Source organism: Leptonychotes weddellii, chromosome 4 (genome assembly GCF_054177405.1).
Source record: "Leptonychotes weddellii isolate Sample4059 chromosome 4, ASM5417740v2, whole genome shotgun sequence".
Taxonomy (NCBI): Eukaryota; Metazoa; Chordata; class Mammalia; order Carnivora; family Phocidae; genus Leptonychotes; species Leptonychotes weddellii.
Window position 1 is genome coordinate 147,464,920 of NC_138372.1, and position 24,090 is coordinate 147,489,009.

Genomic DNA, 24,090 nt, shown 5'->3' on the forward strand with positions numbered 1-24,090 from the left:
TAAAGGATACCTGAATGGGATCCTGAGAGGGAAGATAACAGAGAAGATTGCTGAGTTGGCCCATCATACACCTCAACAACATCGTGGAGTGATGTCTGGAAAAATACAAACTGGCCAAACACCACTGATCAACAGGAACCAGGAGAAGCAAACAAATCACCAACCATCCAAAAACGAAAACAAAACAAAACAAAAAAAAAATAGAAAGAGGAGGAGAGAGAGAACAAAGTATTACAATATAATACTCATCTTTCTTCTACCTTTAAAAGAGGGTAGGTGCCAATTGGTTGATATGCCTAACACACGTATTTCAGGTCATAAAGGTAATGACCATGGCCTAAAAGCAATAAAATTTTTTAAATACTATTTTTTAAAAAATAAATTAAATGGGTATAGCATGTATTTTTGGATCAGAAATCACAAGGTTGGTGATTATTACTTTATAATAACTTTGATTTTCCCATTGGTAGTTTGGTTCTTTTCACTTTGTGACTCTCTTCTCTTTTTCTAATTTTTTTCTCCTCTTTTATATAAGATAGACAATGTTCTAATTTGGGGGATTTTTTTAGAATGCTTTTAAAATGCTGTTCCACTATGAGTAATAGTTCCACTGGTACAGTGTTCACATTCTAACTTAAAAATGATTCCTAAGCATTGTTAATATTCTGCCAAAATATTTCTTTATAATTCCTCAGCAACTGAGATATACATATTTACAAAATGTTGTTTTTCACGGTAAGTACAGATGTGAAGTACTTATCAATAGATATTTATGTCTCTCATTTTTGTACTTTTCCTTTAATTATACATGAACTTTACGTTAGAAACTACCCAAACTATAACTTAAAAGAAAGAACCTGTTCCAGAACAGAAATAAGCTTATATTTTGTTTTTTAAAAAAGGAAATAAATTTTTAAAATTATCCTTAAAACACTTTGTTGAATAGAAAAATTACAGGGTTTAAAAGAATAGTTTCTTAAGTTTAATAATGTAAAAACAAGGTAACTTTTATAAACTCAAAATCACATTACTGTAATTAAACTATACATTGCATGAATATATATTTTAAAGTTCATCATAATTTATACTTGAATCAAGGTTATGGTCATTCTTTGGTGGTCCTATGAAGACAGGCTAATTCATCTGAAACATGCTGAGTTTTACATATGAACACATACACATAATACTGTAAACAAAGATACACTTTTTTTTGTGTGTGCCTGCTAAAATAAGCTGGTGATCTCAGTCCAGTTCTTTGTGGGGTAAAGGAAAATGAATACAGATACAGAGTTGTTGCTTTGAACAATTCCTGACCATTGTTGTGCTATTTTTCATAAATAATTCTCCTGAAAACATTTCTTAGAAGTCATGAAAACAAATTTATGTTTCTGTTGAATCAGATACATGCATTCTATTGTTTTAATAGTTTACAAGTCATATGAAATTTCAGTCCAGACCTTTTTAAAAGATCGATATATTGGTCCACCAAATCCCAAGTCATTTCAAAAATATTCCAAAAAATATTAAGAAAGTTTTTGTTTTCTGTTTTTGCATTTGTTTAGATTGGTGTTTGATCTGTTTTCAACTGTGTCTTTGAAAGTTTCTATTATAATGCAGATGTCCTCATTGCCTGTCCTGTTAGGTAATCACAGGCACTTTGTAAAAACACTGCGCAACAAGTCTCTTGGTAGATAAACTATTCTTTCTCTGTATCTTTTTTGGGAAGACATTAGGAAAAAAAACCCACTAAAATTCAACATCTTTTAACTCATTCTGCCAAATATTTCAAATATTTCATTAGGAAACATGCCCAGTTCCCAAGCAAACCACCACATTACAAACAATATCTAAAAAACAAAACAAAACAATCCCCCCCCAAAAAAAAACCCTCAAAAAACAAAACAAACAAAAAACCAGAGTCATCCAAGGGCTTTTTCTAAGGAAAAACAATTTTTTTTCTTGTTTTTAGGCCTATTGTTCACAATTGTCACTTCTCTACAGGTAGACCAGAATTTTGTGTCACTTGTGAACTGGACATGTTGAAAGGGTAACTTCTAACAATATAGCCATAAACACCGCATATTTGCAATGCGTTAAGTAATGAAAACCATTCGGCATGTCCTTGGAGTGTTCTTAGTAACTTGTGCTTGCAATTTGTGGTGTTAATTCTGAGCTGACAGTGGGGAGAACTGAGAAGGGCTGGGGGTAAGGGAGTGGAGTGTTGAATCTAGCCTCATTAAGCACTCACTAGCTAGTGGTAAGCTACTACTCTTTAACTGTGCTCTAAATCTGCATTAACATAGCCAAGGAAATCTTAAATTAAAAATAGTCTTTATGAGAAAAAAAAGTTACTCTGAGAGTATACTAAACCATTATATGAAAAATAAAATTTTAAAGTACATTTTTGAATAAGTTTTTTGTAGTATGAAATATCAAGAACACTTGCATAGTGATCTGATTTCCTACACATTACCAGGTTAAGTATTGCCTCACTAAATTATGTTACAAGCCCGAATCAAATCTTTCTCAACTAGAAATCTCAAGAATTAAATGGTAAACCTTGTGTTTGCTTCTCCATGCCGTCCACAAATGCCTTTATTTAGTTAGTTTTCTTATGTTCACACAGCAGTAGGTCTTCTGCTTCTAAAATGTTCTGAATGGCCAACTGCACCCTTTGCATGGTTGAGGACTTTGTAGGAAAAAATTGTGAAAGACTTTAAGATGAATCAAAAGATAACTGGATGTTGTGTTTTGGTGAGATATTTTTTTAGCTTACCTTTCTGGGTCACCTGTGTTTTGGGGGGGCTGTGGTGCATGCAATGGATTATTGTCCAATGGACAGACCTGTAAATTCATTTCAGCATTCCATGCTTATCTGTGTATCTATGTATCAATCTACCTATCTACTGATCTATATTTGACTATTGAATTCTATATTGAACCACTGTAGTAGTTACTGAAATCCTCGTTAATTCCTGGGTTAAATAAAATTTTTGATACATGAAAAGAATTTGATACATGTTTACTTTATATTTGCATGGGAGTCATGGTTACACTCTCATTAAAAAACAAAACCGAACAAAAACCCTTTTAACACTGATCTACGTACCTCAACCTAATGACTGGGCCATCTTTTTATTTCTAGGACTACAATTAACCTCCAAAGTCTGGGCTGATTATGCCTTCTGAAATGATTAGCGAGCCCTCTATCTTCTTTTTCTTAGTTTCCAACAGAGATACAAAATTCTCTGCATCTCAGCTCCAGGGCTTCTTTCCCTTTCTCTGGAGATCTGCATGTGAATATCAAAAGTACTTTGTTCTCAGGCTATTAGAGTAGGCTATAAACACTAAGCTGTTTCTTAAGGGAAGCACCACTTTAAGTGAATTTTTTTCCTTTCTTAAGCATGATAGATCTTAAAAATAATCTTTTAACTCCTTTGTTCGAAATCTGTTTTATAATGTTATATGTGTATTACTGCAGTCTAGAAAAAAGAAGAAAGGGGAAGCCTAATAAGGTAGAAATAAACATGTAAAATACCACTACAAATCAGTCTATGCAAAGAATCTATCATTATCTCTGAAATTACTTCTGAGCCTCTTATTTTCCACATATTTTATCCTAGAATACAGTTTATTAATCTAACTAAAATTGTTGATTCTATTCTATGATGTACTGGAAACAGCTGGGGTCAGAAAGCCAACTGGTCCAGAGAGAGTCTTTCTCTTAGATGCCATTAACTATATTTGTAGTCATTGAGGTAGCAGTTTACCTTTACCTATGGAAAGATGTTAGGTTAGCCAATTAAATTAATTGTAAACCAACAACAGGGCATGTTGGGCACATCTTTTAATGCAGATCATTGCTGTGCTGATCATTTAATCCATTCTTAAAAGCAAGTCCTCTACCAACCTCTAATGGACAACATGTAGGAGGTGTTCTAGGCTGCATTTTTTAAAAAAGAAAATACAATTTAGATTTTTTTATAAAGATTTTATTTATATATATGAGAGAGAGAGAGCGAGAGCATGAGCAGGGGGAGAAGCAGACTCTCCTCTGAGCTGGGAGCCTAATGCGAGGTTCGATCCCAGGACCCTAAGATCAAGACCTGACCCAAAGGCAGACACTTAACTGACTGAGCCACCCAGGCACCCCTACAATTAGATTTTTAAACATCACTTAGTCTGCTTAAATCACTTAAATAGTGAAAACCTCTAGTTTAGATCAGATAGATAGGATATTTACTCCAACTTTAAAATTTCCTAGTTTGTTTGCTCCCCCATGAGCAAATAAACTCAGAATGAGACAGGACATTGTGTTTATCTCTTTTTCTTTGTACGTAAAGCAAGGTTTGTCTGACTTCTAATTTTTACAGTACTCTATCCAACCAAGGCAGAAAGGCAGGGTTCCATTTACTGAGATGGTTTGCATGATACCAATGTTCATTTAACTAAGTTTCAAAGAGCATTTGTTTCCTTATTCTGCACCAACTCTGTCATCTCTCCTTCAGTCACTTTCGTTTAAGTCATGAGACTTTATCCATTCTGCTTAATTTAGCCATTCCAAATGTAAGTCGGTAAATGATGAAAGGATACCTGGGATGGCATAAAGAAACTCCTGAACATTAATATGGCTGCACAGTTAGAATGAACAGTGCAGACCAGCAATCCCTCAGGAAGTATCTTTGTGGAAAACAGTACAGTGGACGGGTGAGGTGAGACATCATGAACTACATGGTTTAGCACGCAGAGGGGTGTGCCTTTGTTTAGAATATAAATAAGTAGTTCTCTACTCTCACTGCTGCTGAAATGTTCCACCATTGCCTAAGCAAGTCAGAAACTTTTGGAAGTTGCATTTAATTCTTGTGCCATCAAAATAACTAGCTAGTGCATTCATTGTACAGAGGCTCACTGATTTAGCAATTAACTTTAAATGAGGATAATAAAACAAACATGGACACGACTGATGCTATTCAGTGATTAGGATTGGAGTTATCGCATTAAAAATAAATACTGAGTTTATGCAAATACAGAAGAGTTTTAATTTTGCCTTTGTCAATTTTGTTTTTCTCTCAGGAATCAGTCACAGAGTATCCCAGTGGCATACTAGTTTTAAAAGGAAAAAAAAAAAAGCCCTCAGACTCAGATGGGACCATGGCTAAAAGAACTGATCTAACCATTTCTATTTAAGGCGGTGATTGGTAAACTTCAAACTTGCTTTGATGTAAACGGGATCAAATTTGGTAGAGGAAGGCAGGGAAGTAGGTCTCTTAGGGCAGTGGTAGTTCTAGCAGTCGGATGGGCACTAGCCCATTCACCCTGGTGCCAACACGCTAAAATGATGTGATTTCTTTGCTCTAGGAAAGAATGGATAAAGCAGCTTACATACTGTCAGCATCTGCAACTGAGCAGATTTAGATGGACTAATGCTTTAAAATCACAAATCTATGGGTCCGGAATGCCCTAATAAAGGCTAAATGAAAACTGGCAAATGAAGAGTTAGGTTAGGTTCTGGAATCAGACTCTAGGACTGAATCTAGGATGAGTCACATGAGGAAGTCACTTCACCTTTCCATGCCTCAACTTCCTCATCTGTAAAACGGGGAATAATAAAAGTACCTAACCTCATAGGATTGATGTGAGTTATCATGTACATCGACACTTGTAAAACACTCTGAACAAGTACCTGAACACAGTAAGATGTATTAGTTATTACTACTAGTATCTCAGCCTTGTAAATATATATGCTACTAATTCAATCTGAAAATTCACTGGTAGGCAAAAGTTAATTGACCTTCGAAGTTAGATAATATATTTTTTTCTCATACTCTCCTTTCCGCACATGCATATTTAGAACAAAGCACAGACCTAATTGGGTTAGAAGAGCATTCCAGCTGTTTTAGTCAAGGGTTCATTGGACTGATGATTTCAAAATGGCTATGCACTTCTCTGTCTACTTGATTTTACATTCTATCCTTTCGGGTGGAATATGAAACTGGAATTGGCAGTTTTCTATATGGGCTAAGAATAAGGGAGCAATGTGAGAGCGCATTCTACTTTTGTTTTAGTTCCCTTCATCTTAAGTCCTAGTCCCTCTGTTGCAAAGGCACTGAAACACCATCACAAAAGAAATAGTTCCACACAGAGGGGAGTCTGGGCAGGAAAAGGAAAAGAAAAATACTGTAAATTCCTATTAGATCTCAGCATGATTCTCAACATGCCTGCTGTCCTTTTCAAAATCTATACATTCTTTTGTATCCCAGGGTTCATTTTGATTGTATTAGGCACTCAGCTGGTTAGTTGCTCTGTGAAAAAAATGTAAAGAAGTCACTCCTGTTTTGCTCAGCTTGCATTTTATTCACCAATACGGCACAGGAGAAAACACACATGTGCGCTCACACCACCAGCAGAACAGAAGTAAGATTCACATCAAAGATGTATTTGGAACTGTACCTGATTATGTGTGCAAGCATGAAAAAATTACTGTTGGTGACATAAGATATCAAAAAGTTTGGCTACCGTTATATGAATTTTGTCTCATACTTTCACCTCATATGAATACTCCAATATTGTAGGAATGTCCATGTATGCAAAATGCTTCCTTTTTCAATTAGTAACATACACATACAGTACTCTTTGTTCTCTATATGCTCTGTGAAACTACTTATTGTATAAAAAGCTCCAAGGTTGCTTTTGGGATATAATGCCACTTGGATACCTCATGATTTTAAAAGCATTCTCATTTAAAGATGATTATAAGTATCCAATTAAAACCTCGATTTTATGAAATATATATATAAAGTGAAATATTATATATATTATATATTATATAAAGTGAAGTATCTATATAAAGTGAAATATTATAACAATTTATTCAAAAGCATCAAAAGGCAGAACATTTAAAATCAGTCCCAAACCAAATTAGTGTGCTACTTATTTTTTTTTAAGATTTTATTTATTTGAGAGACAGACAGAGAGACAGAGATAGTGAGAGAGAGCATGAGTGGGGGAGGAGAGGGAGAAGCAGGCTCCCCGCTGAGCAGAGAGCCTGATGTGGGGCTCGATCCCAGGACTCTGGGAGCATGACCTGGGCTGAAGGCAGTGGCTTAACTGACTGAGCCACCCAGGCACCCCAGTGTGCTATGTATTTTCAAAACATCATCTAGCACTGGAAAAGTTTGAGTAGAAGTTGCACTGATATAATAATAATTGAGAATTTCATCAGTATTTTGGAAACGTTTATATTTTCCACATATCAGTTAGATTCCAAATACTTAGTCATTATTATAGTACAATGCCAGTAAACTATTAACTCACAAAGAGGTGCTTTACACTAATATAGCATTTTAGATAAGGTGAGTCTTGTGAATCATACACTAATTATCTAGGGGCTATTTAAATCACATAGAAGCTTGCCTCCACCATAGATCCTGGGGCCAATCTTGCCCTAGAGCAAATAACCTAGAAGTGCTCCATTAGTCAGCATCTCACAGAGCACCATTGAGAGCATTCTGGCTCTGAAAAGAAATAGACCAAAATCTTGTTATTGCAATTTTGTAATAATCAGGAAAAGATGCTATTTTAAAAACAAAATCATGGCTCTGACCATGGTACCTGATTATCCAGTAAACTAAGTAGCTCCAGAAATCTTGTCCTGCTTTGAATTCATAGCAGTAAAGAGGATCCTAATTTATTTTCCTGTTAGCAGTTTCCTGTGTGATACCCGTGCCGATCTATAAGCTAGGTTTACTGACTAAATCCATCATATTTACTTTCAGGCTTCTCTAAAGCTGGCTGTACGTACCATTTACTCACCCCCAAAATTTCAAACTGCCTATAACTTACTTTAAACATATGGGCATTATAAAAAAACCCTCTTATAGCAAATGTAGTTCAGTTTTCTTTAATTGTTTCAGGAACAAATATCTACTCAACTGCAAGCCAGCAGCTTATCTGCAATTTGGCAGCTGTAACATTTCCCAATAGCTGAAAATTAATTTGGTGTTCAAAAAGCAATGAAATCAAGAAAAACACAATAAGCAATTCTACTGCATGTTTAAAAGAATTAAAACAGGAAAGCAAAATTAAAAGTTGAAAGTGTTACAATATTTTATTAGCACTTTTATTTTCAACTCAATTTCAATTTGGATGAGTATTTTCCTTTAACCATTCCTAAGTCTCTTTTTCTACGTATTTTGGCAGAATATGTCTGCCAAATCCCAACTAGGCCAGACAGATTTAGGTCATGAAAATATTCTCATGTGAACTATAACATAACTTAGTGGAATTTTTTTTTATTATGGAAATTTCCAAACATATACAAAGTAGAAGAGTAAAATGAACACCCATGAACCCCATCCATCTGGTTTCAACACTTATAAACTTTTCCAATTTTGTTTCATTTATTCTCTCCCATCTCTCCTGTATCCTCAACCTGGGAATATTTTAAAGCAACTCTCAATATCCTACCCCTTTTCCATAAAGGTTTCAATATTTACTTCTAACAGATGAGGACTTTAAAAAATAACCACAACTAACCACTGTATCTAATAAAACTAACAACAATTTCTGTAATTTAATAACCATTTCTTAATCCCATTTCCTGATTTTCTCCCTTCTGAAGAAGTATTTTTTATAGTTGTTTTGATTAACTCAGGATCCAGACAGGATCCACACATTTCATTTGGTTGAGGTCACGAAAGTCTCTTCCAATATGTTAGATATTGCTACGTATTTTCAAAACATCATCTAGCACTGGAAAAGTTTGAGTAGAAGTTGCACTGATATAATAATAATTATATCATTGACCTGACCCCCATCTCATTTTGGATGTTATATACTTCTGGAAAAATATGGGTCTTCTGAAGGCAGAATACTGAAGTAGGATAAAACTCAACTGATCAAATTTTCCTGTCATCTAGGTTTGTTGAGAGTTAATTCGATGAAGTGCAGAACACCTCTGGAGGTAAGAGGGCTGCTATGTGCATACAGTTCCTGATCCTCTGAAGTCCCATTTCAATTAGAGCATTTTGTTTCTCTGTTTTATTTATGGGACTTTCACATACAATTCAGCATTAAGCCTGGATTCAAATTCTTGCTTTCACTGAATTCTTTACACTCTGCATATTGCCTCCTACGCATGCCATGCCTTTTCTGCAGGCTCAGCGCCCTGAACCCCTCAACTCTCAAAGTTCCACTAAGAGTTCTTTAATTGGCAAAATTTACATCTATTTTAGGATGACAGATGGAGGGGTTCATCATAAGGCAACATTTTAAAAGAGTTTCTCAGTTTTTCCAAAAAAAGAAAAAGTGCTCTTAATAAATAAGGTGTTCTATGTGCTGTAGACTCTTAGCCCTTTTTAGGGGTAGATTTTAGAATTCAGAAGAGTAGCAGGGACATCTCTTTTTGCCCACTGGTCCTGTACCATGCTTTAATAAAACCACCTTTTTGCACACAAAGAAGAAGAAGAAGAAGAAGAAGAAGAAGAAGAAGAAGAAGAAGAAGAAGAAGAAGAAGAAGAAGAAGAAGAAGAAGAAGAAGAAAAAGAAGAAGAAGAAGAAGAAGAGGAGGAGGAGGAGGAGGAGGAGGAGGAGGAGGAGGAGGAGGAGGGAGCCCAACATGGGGCTCCATCCAGGGACTCCAGGATCATGACCTGACCTGAAGGCAGCCGCTTAGCAGACTGAGCAACCCAGGTGCCCTTCACTATTTTTGTTTTAACATTTTCACCATCATTCTTGTTGACCTTATCACTGATTTTTGGCAACATCCTCATTAGCAAAAGCATCTAATATTCTTTCAGAACTTCATTCCAAATCCCTTACCATTATTAAGTTAGTAATTATTTACTATGTGCAAAATACTGTACTGTTGCTGAGAAACTTATAAATGGAAATTCTAGATATATTGATAAATTTTGATATTGATAAATATTGATAGATTTCAGTTTCTCATATATAGACTTTTGACTAGAAAATCATTTAGGTATACAGACAAGGTTGAAAGAAATCCGAGACAATTTTTTTTTCCTTCACTTGGTACACATATAAAATTTATTTGGATTAATAACATCACTAGTTAATAAACAATGAACCTATTGATGTTTGAGGTTGATGTATAAATCTATTGTTATCTGTCTCCTTACCCAGAACTTTGTACATACAGATCAATTTAGTTCCTTTTAAGAGAGTTTATAGATATGTTAAACAACTCTCCATTGAATTAATAAAATACCATTTTGTGGATGTGGCCTTTTGTTAACAAAGAACTAGATCTCATGGAAAATTAGTGATACAAGGGTCAGTGGAGACCTGTCTCGTCTCTGCTCTCATATTGGGCCAATCTAAAACCTATGAATGCATTGTGTTCAAAAGATATTACCAGTAGACTGTTGAGATTTTAAAATGCATGTTCTCACGAAAACAGTGTAAAAATGATAGGTGCCCAAATTAACTCACAAGATCAATTTGAGCTAAAATCAGTGTAGTTCATGAAAATAACAGAATATTTTGACTCTACAAGAGATTTCAGAATCTGTCTCAATTCTCTGTTTTACAAATGAGGTAACTGACGTACAAAATAGTTGAATGATTTGCAACAATAATCCTATAGGAAAATGCATTCTAAGCTCCAATTAAAACAACAAGAAACACCCCGCAGGATTTGGGACTTCACTGGGAGAAGAAAGGTCAAAGTCCCTAGACATAAATAACATAATTACTACACCTGCATGGAAAACACTGCTTGATTCTGTTTTTTTTTTTTAAGAATAACTGGCATACAATATTATATGTAGTTTCAGGTGTACTATGCACAACACAGTAATTCAATATTTTATACATTATGAAATAGTCACCACAGTAAGTCTAGTTACCATCTGTCACTATACAAAGTTGTTATGATATTATTGACTATGCAGGTCAATATACATATATTTTCTATGATAAGGTTTAACTAAGTTAGGCACAGTAAGAGATTAACAAGAATAACTAAAAATAAAATAGAACAACTATAACAATATACTGTAATAAGTTATGTAAATGTGGCCTCTCTCTCTCAAGATATCTTACTGTACTGTACTCACACTTCTTGTGTGATGATGTGGGATGATAAGATGCCTACATGATGAGATGAAGTGAGGTGAATGACGCAGGCGTGATGAACCATTCGGCTACTATTGACTTTCTGACAATATCTCAGAAGGAAGATCATCTGCTTCTTGACTACAATTCCCTGTGGGTAACTAAAACTGTGGAAAGTGAAACAGTGGATAAGGGGGGACCTACTGTATTCAAACTTCTTGGGTTGTCTGGATATGTCAGAATCCTTCTAAATATTCTAAGTTACTTAATAAGCTGTAATTCCAATGGAAATATCTCACATTACAGTATAAAAAAGCTTTTTACTTACATGTGTAAAATTTATTCATAGACCTGTATAAAGCATTTAGCTTTTAAAAGAAGCTGTGTGAAAAATGTGTTTTGGATTGTCTTCAATGGAAAAATGGTTGAAAATTAATCATTTTGTATCTGAATGCAAAACAAGCTAAAATAGCATCACCTCAGTTCTTCCCAAACCACTTGTAGGGAAAGTTAACTGTTCAGAGCACTGATCAGTGCTAAACACAAAGATAACTAAAAAATATGACTTCAAAAAAGAGCAAACTATTTACTAATTTCTCATTATCATAACAAAGAATAATTAGTGATGCATTTAACTAAATATTTAAAAATTAATTTATAATCACATTATTGTTAATTAAGAACATATGAAGACATAAAATACTTGTGCATGTGAATCACTTTATATTATGTATGGGTTAAATAGTTTACAAAACCACAGTAACTAGCTTCAAAATGCAAATGGAATATTCTGTTGTTGTTTTTTTTTCCAGTGGGTGAAATCTTATTTTTAATAGAGATTTTAAGATTCCCCCTGGAGATCAAGGATACAATATGTAATTCCATAAAATTATTCAACTTCCCCCAAGTATATCTGATCTTGACCCCAATTACACTCAGAGAAGTTTTACTTCTTTTCCTATTTCCATTCTTCTATTTCTTTTTCTTTAATAAGAATTTTGTTGTTTACATGGTTCTTATATAACAATTATTCTGCATAAGTAACTAAATTTTATTTCTTAATTGTTAATTGTTAGAGAATTTTTACAGTTAGATGATGCTGGGCCCCAATTAGCAATAACCATTAAGCAAAGAATTCACATGTAAAATGGGACCATTATAACTTATTTTATACATGATATTCCAAAGTAAATAAGAGACTCTGAAAACCTTTGGGTTGTATGCTGTAAAAGGGTCACATGTGGCTTATAAGTAAAGTTTTGAGAATCAGAGCTATTAGAAATTTTACACTAAATTCTATTTTTATACATTTTTTTCGTATTTAGAGATGATAGATACAGTGTGTTAAATGATATTCTGACTTCAATTTGTGAATTCCAAATTTTCTTTCAGGTTTATTTGGACTATTTGATGGATTAGATAATTCATTTAGATTCAGTGGAGGGCAAAGAGGAGCCACGAGAAAAAAATCTAAATGAAGCCTGCTGTCATTGTTCTATGGCCACATTTGCTATACTTACTTATGCTGTCAGGAGATTGATGTGTGTTGTCAGGTTTTACCTATGATGACCTGAACAGTAGGTGCTATTATCCCCATTTTGAGTAAGAGGAAACTGAGGCCCCAAGACCACCCCAAGGGGAATTAATGACCAGAAAAGAAATACAGTGGTAATTTTTCCTTTTTCTGAACTGTGTGTATAATATATATATGTTTATACATACAAAATATGTACAATAGTATATTATATATAATAGTATTATATATTAGTATATTATATATATATATAAAATATGTGTCATTGTATAATGACATGTATATTATAGTAGTAGAAAGTTCAAAATAAGAAAATAAATGTTATGGTACAAAAAGGAAAGATGTAATGGAGCAATATTTTAATTTTGTGAATGTAATTTTGAAAAACATGAGAAAACAAACCTTTACTAAAGTTTGTACTCTTTCAGTTATTTATGTCTTAAGCAGAAATAAAAAATGCAGGTGTTTACCTAGGATGGATTAACTGAACTAAGTCAAATTCTGTTTCTTTGCCTTACAATCAGTGCTCTATCATATTGATACTATTTAAATGAAGGAATACATAGTACAACAGGTTGGAGATATGAACTAAAGTGAACTGGAATGATTCTAAATAATTAAAAATTTACTCTAAAAAATGACTGTGGTTGCTTAGTTCTAGTGTATCAAGGGCAAAAATACACAGTAAAATAAAAATAGAATAAAAATAAAAAAATAAAATAAATAAAATAAAATAAAAATACTGGGGAGTTGCTGTGTGTGTGTGTGGGTGTGCACGTGTGTGTGTGTGTGTAAAACATTATAAAAATTAATTGCACATTTCGGGCGCCTGGGTGGCTCAGTCGATTAAGCATCTGCCTTCGGCTCAGGTCATGATCCAAGGGTCCTGAAATCGAGTCCCATGTCGGGCTCCTGAGCCTGCTTCTCCCTCCGCCTCCCTCTCCCTGTCTCTCATGAATAAATAAATAAAAAATTAATTGCACATTTCAATAGATGGTTTGTATTGATTGCAAACTTTCTATAACATTTTTACAAATGAGTCTTTAGGATCAAAGGAACTAAATAGAATCATGTCCTTTTTTTTTTATTAGATAAAAAGCTGAAAAAAATGAATTATTACATTCTATGAGTGGTTCCTGGCCATTCTGTGACCCTTTCTTCCTGTATGCTCATGAAACCAGGCCTCATAGCCTCAGGCCATCATTTGTATCTCCTAAAATTGTTATGTTCTGCCTCTCCAAATTCTCTGACGCTGTGTATCTGGACTCTGTCTCATTTTCTTAGCTAATGTCTAGTCTCTTTGAAGACTCAGCTCAGAGAAGCTATCACTGAATACTCACTACTATTACCTCAGAATTTGTTGAATGAAGGGTTGCTCAAATATGCTTCTATAGTATCCACTGCTTATTCTGGTCTCTCAAGTTATTACACTATTTTGAATTTTCGATTTAAATACCTTTTTTCTCCACTACTTGAAATTATTTATTTGTGTATCCCATTGCCTACTTTCCTGGCATTCACCACATATTTGTGCAATGATTGTAGAAATTCCAATTATGTACTCCCCCCCCAAAAAAAAAAATCAGAAGTGCTGAGAAAATGTTTTCACTCTTTTCAGGTTATCAACACAATTCCTCGCAATCATTTCAAATACCAGGTGTGAAAAAAGGTGCATCAGCATGGCTCTCCTTTTTCATTTTCTTTGTTTTGTCTCACAAACAATTTTATTTAAGCAATTATCAATCATATCTGACAGAGCTTCCTTAAATATAAATTGAGTTGTCACGAGTTGCTTAAAAAGGATAGCAAACATGAGGGTATTCAGTTCAGTTCACTCGAGATTGATGGCCTCATGTCCTTAAGAAAGTAGTACACATGCCATCAGTCAAATAAAGACCAGCTGCCTGTCCTAAATCTCTCCTAACTTGAGGAGAGGTATTTGCCTAGTCACCCAGTCTACTTCACAATATTTAGGATGACCGATTCTGTGTCCATGCTAGGCCTGAGGTACAGGTTCTGCCTTGTGGAGCTGCTTCCTTAGTCCTTCCTTCTTATAAACTCATACATAGAAGCACACAGGTTCATTCTTTCTATCTTCTAAATGTGTCTTGATTCTAGTTGACCACCTCCTCTTTTCTCTATTCCCATTACCACTTCCTCATTTCAGATTCACATCATCTCTCACCTTCTCTGTGATGTCCCTGTGTACAAACCTGAAGCAACTCCACCTCCTTCTCCACACCTCTATGGAAGAGAGTAATCTAAAATACAAATCCGATTATGTCACTTCCCTATATGACAGTTTAGCTGTGGAACTGACCAGATGGGCTGCATGAACAGTTCGATATTTTCATCAGACCCCCCCCCCCACACGGTTATTTCCCTGGCATTTAATTTCTAAAGGTTACCTAAAGTTCCATGCCCACCACCACCACCACTTCTGTTAAGAAAAATGCTTATGGATACTTTTTCACTTTCTGATATGAACACTAGATCAATAAACCATATTAATGTTTTATTAATGCTCATTAAACAACAATAACTGCTTTGCAATTTTTAGAGTCTTGACATGTAGTTCACTCTCTGGAAAAGGAATTTGGAGGTCCTAACATCCAAGCTAAAATCAGAGTATTAAGGATTTAAAAAATAAAAAAGGAAGTCAGCACACACAAAACTTACTCTTAAAACAGAGATGTAAAATAATTTCATCATAGAAGGTAAAAACTTGGATATACCAAGCAAACAAATAGAGTCTTGATCTTAAGAAAGAAAAAAAAAAAAAAAAGCTTGGAAACTTGGTCTCGAGTTCATGGACAGATTAGAAGTCCAGTCAATATCATTTTTTTTTAAAGATTTTATTTATTAATTTGACAGAGACAGAGATAGCAAGAGCAGGAACACAAGAAGGGGGAGTGGCAGAGGGAGAAGCAGGCTTCCCCCCGAGGAGGGAGCCCGATGTGGGACTCGATCCCAGGACCCTGGGATCATGACCTGAGCCGAAGGCAGACGCTTAATGACTGAGCCACCCAGGCGCCCCCAGTCAATATCATTTTATTCAACAAATATTTATTGAGTGCTTATAAACATATAAATAAATATTCTTGGAGCTCACAATATACAGTCCCTGCCTTCAACAGCCTCACGAGTTAGTGAAGGTGAAAGCATGTTAGCATATACTTACCACCCTGAATGATAAATTCTAATGGTGGAGATTTTTTTCTTTAGTGTTCTTTTCATGCTACTCTTTGCTCAGAATGCCCTCCTTCTTTCCCTCTAACTGTATGACATCTACCACTTTGCCAACAGGAAGCAAGGATCACATCCTACACGAATCCTCTCTGAATTCTCATCATACAACCCCACACATTTTTAACCCACTTGAACTCCTGGGTATTTATACCTGCACCACCCATTCTGATCTGCATATATTGCTCTTAGTTCTTATTTAAAGGTAATCCTTGATGACAGGCACTCATGCTACACTAGGCATTGGGGACACAAGTGTAAAAAAGATGGGCACACTTACAAGTCTCATGGAACCGACAGTGTAGAAGAGAGTAATTAAGTACTGAGGTAGAGGTATACAAAATGTGTACTATGACCCCACTGGTGTGATAGAATAAAATAAAGGTACAATAATATTTTTGCATTACTACTATGAAAAGATATAAAAATGGCTTTGTAGGGCTCCTCCTACATGGATTTCATCTTAGGCAGAAAGTTTCAAAAGAAATTGTGGTTAATCATCAAAAACTATGGGAAACCTAACCTAAAATCACATTGAACTTACCAATATATATAGACAATCTGTAATTAAACACCTTTAGGACCCAAATCTCCAAAGCAACAAATTCATTTACAAACATGAAAGTGTGTAACGTCTGTTGGCATAGGTCCAGGGACTTTTTCTCTATTTTATAAAGAACTTAAAGCTTAAAAATTATCCATGATATTTTCAGTAACAAAATTAATCAAGAAACCACTATCCTGTGGACGTTATGGAGAAATAACAAATTAGAGGTCAAAGTTTCTGTACTTCAGCAATCGTGCAATTAAAAAAAAAAAAAAAGTCTGGTCCCCTGAGTAGGTTAAAACAATACAAATTAACGACCTAATTCTAAGCAATAGCTATGCCCTTCTAATGTCAATGAAATAGCAATCATTTTTGGAAAGCGAGGCGAGTGTCTTTATTTATCCCTAATAATTCCTGCATAAAATCTTCTTGTAAGTACCTTTCAGAATGTCTTTAAATTTTGTCCCACATGTCTGATGAGGCAGGGAGGAGAGCAAACATAAGTTTATTGAATAGGAGTACTTGTATTATATATATCATGCTTTCCAACTTCTAAAATCACTTTCCCAACTCCAATTCTCTATTTCTCCCTTCATTACCCTCTTCTCCAAACAAATCCAAGAATGAGCTATAAGCTATAAAATGATTCAATGGAAGAGTAGCAGAGGCCAGACTAAGTGGGAAAAAAAGAAAGCAGTTATCACCAACCCCAGTGCTTCCCTCTATAACTCTTTCTCAAATAGATATATTACATTATGAAAAAAATGTTACAGGAACATGTTTAAAGTCACTCATTTATGTAATCAATTATATTAATCACTATCTTTGCCAGGTACTCAGGGTCAGTTTGAAGCATGTAAGCATCTAGTTGATAATCTGTATCAATATTCTTATTGATCTAAACCAATATTCTTATTTACTGAGGTTAGAGGGAAACTGGCTTTTAAGTAATAGGAAATGTATGCATTTTTCTGTTCAAAATATGGGATTTATTATGTGAATATGAATTTATAAAAGAGTATTTATGAACCAGACAATACATATCTCAGGAGACATAGTAAACTGTTCACATAAACTACCTGGTAAACAACCTTATGCCATGCATTGATCCTTTCCAGAATTCCAGCTGATGGCAACTGCTGATTTCAGATAATACTCAATTCACTTATCTAGAGATTGAAATTATCAGATATAATACGGAACCTTGATTAGCCTGTCCCTAATGTTGTCAAGAGAGAGAAAAGGGGATTTAATTTAGTTCTTAGGGCCGTGTGTGTGTGTGTGTGTGTTTGTGTGCAAGTGTGTGCATGGGAACATGCGTTATGTGTTTACTTCCGCTTGGTAATGAGATGGGGATTCTAGATGGGGAAGAGATCAATTTTTATTTCTGTGGACTATGTCTGTGCAGCTGCCTAAGTTCTGCCAGCCCCAAGATCAAACTCTGAAGATAACTCAATATCACCATCATCAAGCCAGTCCCTACCCTCACGGATATTAAGGTAATTCATGTTATTAGAATATAAGCCATTGAATTACAATGGAAAGAGAAGTAAAACTGAGAGACGGCTTCACTGGATATCAGACACCTGATGTCTCCTTGAGTTTTGATGCTTAAAAGGCATGTTCTCTTACTAAATAGAAAAATTAATTTTATCATTAAAAAATCAATACTTTTAAAAATGTATTTTTGCTTAAAGCTGACTGGTAATATAATATAAAGCAGAGGAGATAACTTCCTTAAGAATCATTTCAGGAAAAGACAGCTTCTCATTGTATATTTATTTTATACATAAAACATATAGTAGTATACTTTAAGTTTCAGATTGTTAGTAATGACTTAGAGAAAAGGACAGCAAGAAAAATGAATGGTGATGAGGTATGGCATGTGTCTACTGTTTAATTTCTTTAGAGAGGCAGAGCTTGAACAACAGAGAAATGATGGATGATTTCTGTAGACTGCACTACTCAATAAATATATGAAAGCCACCTTGAGCTGTAAAATGTACTCTCTCTACAAAGTGAACATTTTTTGAGCTCACCCAGGCTTGTCACCCTGAATGTGAAACTTGCTATGCTTTATAGCTACATGTTACTTTTCAGGCATTGACTGGTTACGTGGCAAGCATGCATGAAGTACTGCGTATTGAGTAATCACCTCAAAAATAAACATACCAAAATGGGGTAGAGAGAAGATAATGCTCAGTAACATCCCTTTTCATTTCCAAATGTATTCCTCCTCCCTGTACCAGCTTGCAAAACTTTTCTCTTCTCTCTCTTGGAGAATCCGCTTCTCCAGGCCCTGTCCCAAAATTTGCACCTCAGGTTGTTTTTTTTTTTCCTTTTACTTCTCTGGTTCTGCCTCCCCTTCTCTCTTCTCTTGATTCTGTATCACACAAGCCTACTGACCCTCTCCTCTTGATTCTGTATACATGAGCCTACTGAATCATATGAAAACTTGCAAATACCTCCTGCAGGCAAAAATAAAAGGAGTGAACAAAGAAATAATCTAAAACAAAGGAAGGAGTAAGGCTAATAATGCTCATATATTAATAAATATGTTCTTAGCACACAAAAGTTAGAAAAACATGCCTATTGTGTTTGGTATTGCCCTGTACTATGTCCTCAAGGATTTAGAACATAAAGCCTAAACCCTAGCAGTTTGTAAATTGATTTATTAGATCAGGACAAGTATTATATTTTTGATGAGTTAGAGTGATATGGAATAGAAAATAAATCGACAAAATAAGAGAAGAGAAAAAAGATCAGAGGTATCTCAGGAAGAAAGTATGTACTGGGTTGAGAGGCAAAACATTCCTTCATGTGGATTTCAGTCAAAAAGTTTGAAAGTTTGTAACAGTATTAGGTGCTAAACTATTAATTTCTACGTAAACAAAAGACTCAATCCTGAAGAATATTTACTTTAATGCTTTGTTAGAACTATTTCCTGTGACCCAACCACATTTTGGCACGAATTACAGAGACAGAAAAGTAACTGTGGCTACAATAAATTTTTATTCCAAAAGTACAGGTCGGTAAGCTGAGGTTGGTAAGTTCAAACAGAAGTTTGTGTGAGAGCCGTGCCATCACTGTTTATTTAGAAATAAATTTAGGGAGTAAGCTCATATTCCAAGAAGATGAAATAACTCACCATTGTAGACAGCTACCTCCCAAGGGCAAAAATGATCTACAGCAGGGAAAGAATGAAGAATGTTCCTTGTATGTATTTTACCAGCTGTGTGGAACAGAATATAAGTTCTTGTGGGCAGAGGAGTCTAGAAGCATATATATGTGCAATTGTCACCTTAATAACATCTACCTGAATAATGATCATAATTTTTTGCTTTACAAATGACTGCAGAAGTATTTTTTTTCAGAAGTATGTTTTTTACTTAAGTTGGTAATTACCTTTAGGATTTAGTGAATTAATGAGTTAAAAAGAAAGTAGTATATCACCTATTCTGGTGGCAAATCCTTTGTGTTAGGATCAATTATTTCTTGCATTTATTGTATGAATCTCTATTGTGGTAATTCAAGTGAATTTACTTGCAAAGTCCCATTAGTGTGCATATGGTCTAGTAGCTATTTTATTTCTTAAATGGGGTACAAGGGATAAAGCTGCCAGGGAATTGGATAGGTTTTCAAAATTATAAATCCAGACCACTTCCATCTGCTGACAGAATAAATTTAGAGATCTTCACCCATGTCTAAGCATTCTTGAGAAGTTTTTCAAGGCAATGTGAAGTGGCACTTACAAGTAAAATTTGACAGACTCCAATTGCAATCCCCTAAGTCACAAACAAAACAACTTTGGGCAAGTTAATGAAATAAGCTGACCTCATTCCATTATAAAGATTAAATGAGATGATAATGCAATCCCCAGCATAATACTTTGTGCATGATCATCATGATTACGTTTACTTTTATACAATGTATGTGGCAGAATTGGGATTTAGTATTAGGTTTGTTGTTTAACTCACAAATGCAACTGCCAGTTCACTCTACTAAATTATTATCCTCATCATTATTGTCGTAGGTACATTTGTAAGCATGTTCTTTTTACTCTCCTCCCCACAGCTACAAGCATTCTTCTCTCCCTATTATGGACTTTTTAGTCCTTATAATCTATACCAATTCTGTGTTGTTATTATTGCCGTGGGTGTTTTCATAGAGGTTTTTTCCCCCCTCAGAATGAGGTTGTAAACTTCTCAAAAGAGAGAAAAGCAGTAACATTTAATTTCTCTTGGCAGACGTAAATTTAGCATGAGGTTAATGAAGCTCCTGGTTTGCACAGTGTCCTTCCAAGAACCTGGAAGAGGACCATCAGTGTTTTCACAGGAATATAGGGTTTGGCAACATTTGCACAAGTAACAATCTGTTTTCTTAGAGAGGGTTCCCCAAACTAACTCAGCTTTAGGCCACACAAAACCTTCCTCATTCCTACTTCTGTGCATGAACTCAAAGAGAGAGCTTATTTATTTATAAAGTTGCCTCCACTGTATTTTTTTTTTAATCCAATAAATAGTTCACCAGAGTGGGTTACCAGTTAACAGTACATCTTGACTGACTGCACACATTCAGCAAACAGGGAGATGCACATGGTTTCATCCGCTCTTAATACTGAAGAACAGCTACTCTTGGCGTTGGCAATCCAAACAGCACTTAGATTTTGGAGGGGTGAGTAAAACCAGCAACACTGTATCACCAGCAGACCCTGCATGACTGACCACAAGATCTGACCATCACTACCCACCTGCATGTACCCACTGACCTTTGTCCCACATTTTTTTTAAGTTCTTCTTTCCCACTTAAGACCTGGTGGGCAAAGCATCCCATGATTGGAACCAAAACTAACCCCTCAAGCAATAACGACTGCCTTGATGAAAATCTCTGGCCAGCTCACATCACGTAGACGGGTTTGAGCTCAACCACTGACTCACACATGTACAGATGGACGATGGAGTGACCAACAATCACCTCTATCGTATTATAATGCTAAAGTCTCCACCCAGAAAGGAGCACAAACCTCATTAACATAATCTACAATGTATGTATAGGTATGTTTCCTTAGGGCACATGTGCAACCTTATACCTACCTCTACATATGATGATAAAATTCCCCTTTCTGAATATTCATCCTAACCCTAAATAAAAGGAACCCATTCACCCTTGCTTGGGGAGTCCTGGCTTTGAAAGTTATTCCCCATGATCTCCTTATTTGCTGCAAATAAAGTTTCCTGTGTGTGACAACTCCACCTGGTGTAGTCTCAATCTGTAATTCACCAAGGAGCCAACTCATGCTAGTTCAGATACAACTGGGGACTATCAGTTTGGGGACAGTGTTTTTTTAAATTAGCATAGATTTGATTCAGGACAAACAATATATGGAAAAGTGATGAAAAAGCAGTTGTTTTTCCTTAAAAAAAAAAGAATATTTTTTTGATGTGGGAGAGAGAGCATTGAATCCTCAAGCATGTTGTAGGGGCCAAGGACAGGTTCCCCCCCCAAGATGGGCCACTTTGGCATAAATATTATTTTGAGTTAAAAGCAATCAAAATCCAGCAGATTCAGGAAAGTTCTTTATCTCCCCCTCAAATGCCTGCTGGTACCAGGAAGAGAGCTATTAGCAGAGACCCTTCTTTACCTAAGAAACTTATCTACACAATAGAGCAACCTTTGTTTTCCAAACACCTCATTTCACTTTCTGATAATGGTCTTTCTCTCCTTTGTATTTTCAGACCCCTACCCCTCTCCTTAGCTCAAATCAGCATTTGTTGCCTCACTGTCTTTGGAATTTCCGTGTTTGTGTGGATTCTCCATATATATGCTATTAAATTTTATTTTCTCCTATTAATCTGTCTCATGTCAACTTGATTCTTAGTTCAGCCAGAAGAACCTCGAAGGGCAGAGGAAATTCTTCCTCTTCAACAATGCCAACAACAATAATAATAGCAACAACAACAACATAATATATTGACAACAAGCAGAGTGCTAAATGCTTTATAAACATTATCTCTAAACCCTAAACAATTCTGTGAGGCAGGTATTAATATCCTTGTTTCATAGATGAAGTAATTGACATCTAGCATTAAATAATGGCACATGACCATGCAGCCAGTACTAAAACCAGTTGGGCCTATTGCCCATCTGGTGTACACCAGAACTGAAAATCTTGGCTTATAAAAGTAGGAAAGCAGTTGCAAAACTTTATTCATCATGAGCTCATTTCTAAGGTCAAATTTCTTAGGTGCATTTCAATGAAGTCAGATCCAGGCTTTGGAAACTAATAAACCTTGGATATATGATGCAACGACTTAAAATATTTTTGTTAAGTAATCATTTTTCACAGCAGTTAGTAGAGTGCTTACTAAGGCAAAACAATAGATGGGGCACATTTTTTAACTTGGGTACATTTCAAGATAGCTTAAAAAATGATTTATGACTTATATCTCAGAATTGTGCCTGATACACTCTGCACTGAAAACAATGTGCATTTTTCCTCTGTATATTTTTCCATTGTGTTGTCACTGTTAATTGGTAGATATACTATCTTGGCCATCTCTCAAACCGTCTGCGAGAATTTTTGTTTTGGGGGTATTTATGGGCACAGTGCATTTCCAACAGATATGAAATAAAAACCCTTTTAATCCAATTAAATTTAAAAATCATTTGTGGTAATGACCTGAGTATCAGAGGATGAAGATAAATAAGACACGACACATTCCCTCAAGTGGTTTCTAATCTAGCACAATGGTTGTCAAATAGAGTGATCATGGAACTACATTTTTTTTTCTTTTTTTTTAGGAATCTACATTTTTAAGAAGCACTCCACTGATTATTACATGCCTTGTCCTCCCTTTGAGAAACTGATCTAATAAAAAGGACAGACATGTCTATAACTAAGTACAATATGAATTATATTAAAATAAGTATAATAAAGACAATGATAAGGTAAGGAAAGACTATTTCTTTGTCTTTTGTGAATTTAAAAATAAATCACTGTTACAGTCATTCTCCACTTATGAAGAGAACTATTAAGACAAAGATGGGAGCATTTATGAAAGAGGATTTCAACTGCCTCCATTTTGACCTCAGTCTGTACCTTCTAATGGATTAAGTTTTTCTTTCCAGCCTCTCTCTTAACTCAGGCAAAAAACCTGGAGGGCAAAGCATCGGTGATGGGAACTGAAACTACCCTCTCAAGCAATAGGGATTGCCCTGACACTAGCAAGACCCCATGTGATTAACCCCAAGACAATGCTTGACTTGACCTTTACTGCTAACGAGCATATACCCACTGACCTTTGTCCCACACTTTCCTTATATAAACCTAGAAGTATTTTCAGCATTTTGGAGATAGTCTTTGAGATGTCAGTCTCTGCCTTTCTGGTGTTGACTTCACTGAAATAAACTCCTTTCTGATTTCACCAACACTTACCACTTGTCTCTCTGCCTTTGGATTTTGTCAGCAGTCAGTGGCTGAAGCTGGTCTATTTGGGATCCCTGGAGCCAGGTGCCTTTGCACCCTGGTTACATCTCGAAAAGGGTCCCCTCCTTCTGTCCACATATAATATTATTTATACTACTGTATAGTACATCCCATACTGCTGACTAGAAGAAACTGTTCCTAGTTACAAAAATAGTTTTTCTGCTTTAAAAAAATTCTGACGACAAGTTTTATTCCATTGTG

At 35.3% G+C, this 24,090-nt stretch overlaps 1 protein-coding gene across 2 annotated transcripts in view; it reads right to left on the reverse strand.

The window, feature by feature from the left end:
• CSMD3 (CUB and Sushi multiple domains 3) overlaps window positions 1–24,090 on the reverse strand; it is a 1,160,890-nt gene that overhangs the window by 169,806 nt on the left and 966,994 nt on the right. The window contains exon 33 of one of the 2 annotated variants that reach the window (XM_081816412.1): window positions 11–124. The exons of the other annotated variant lie outside the window; for it this stretch is intronic. Coding sequence (XP_081672538.1) covers window positions 11–124 — 114 coding nt within the window. The remainder of the gene's footprint in view (window positions 1–10; window positions 125–24,090) is intronic. 2 annotated transcript variants of the gene reach the window in all.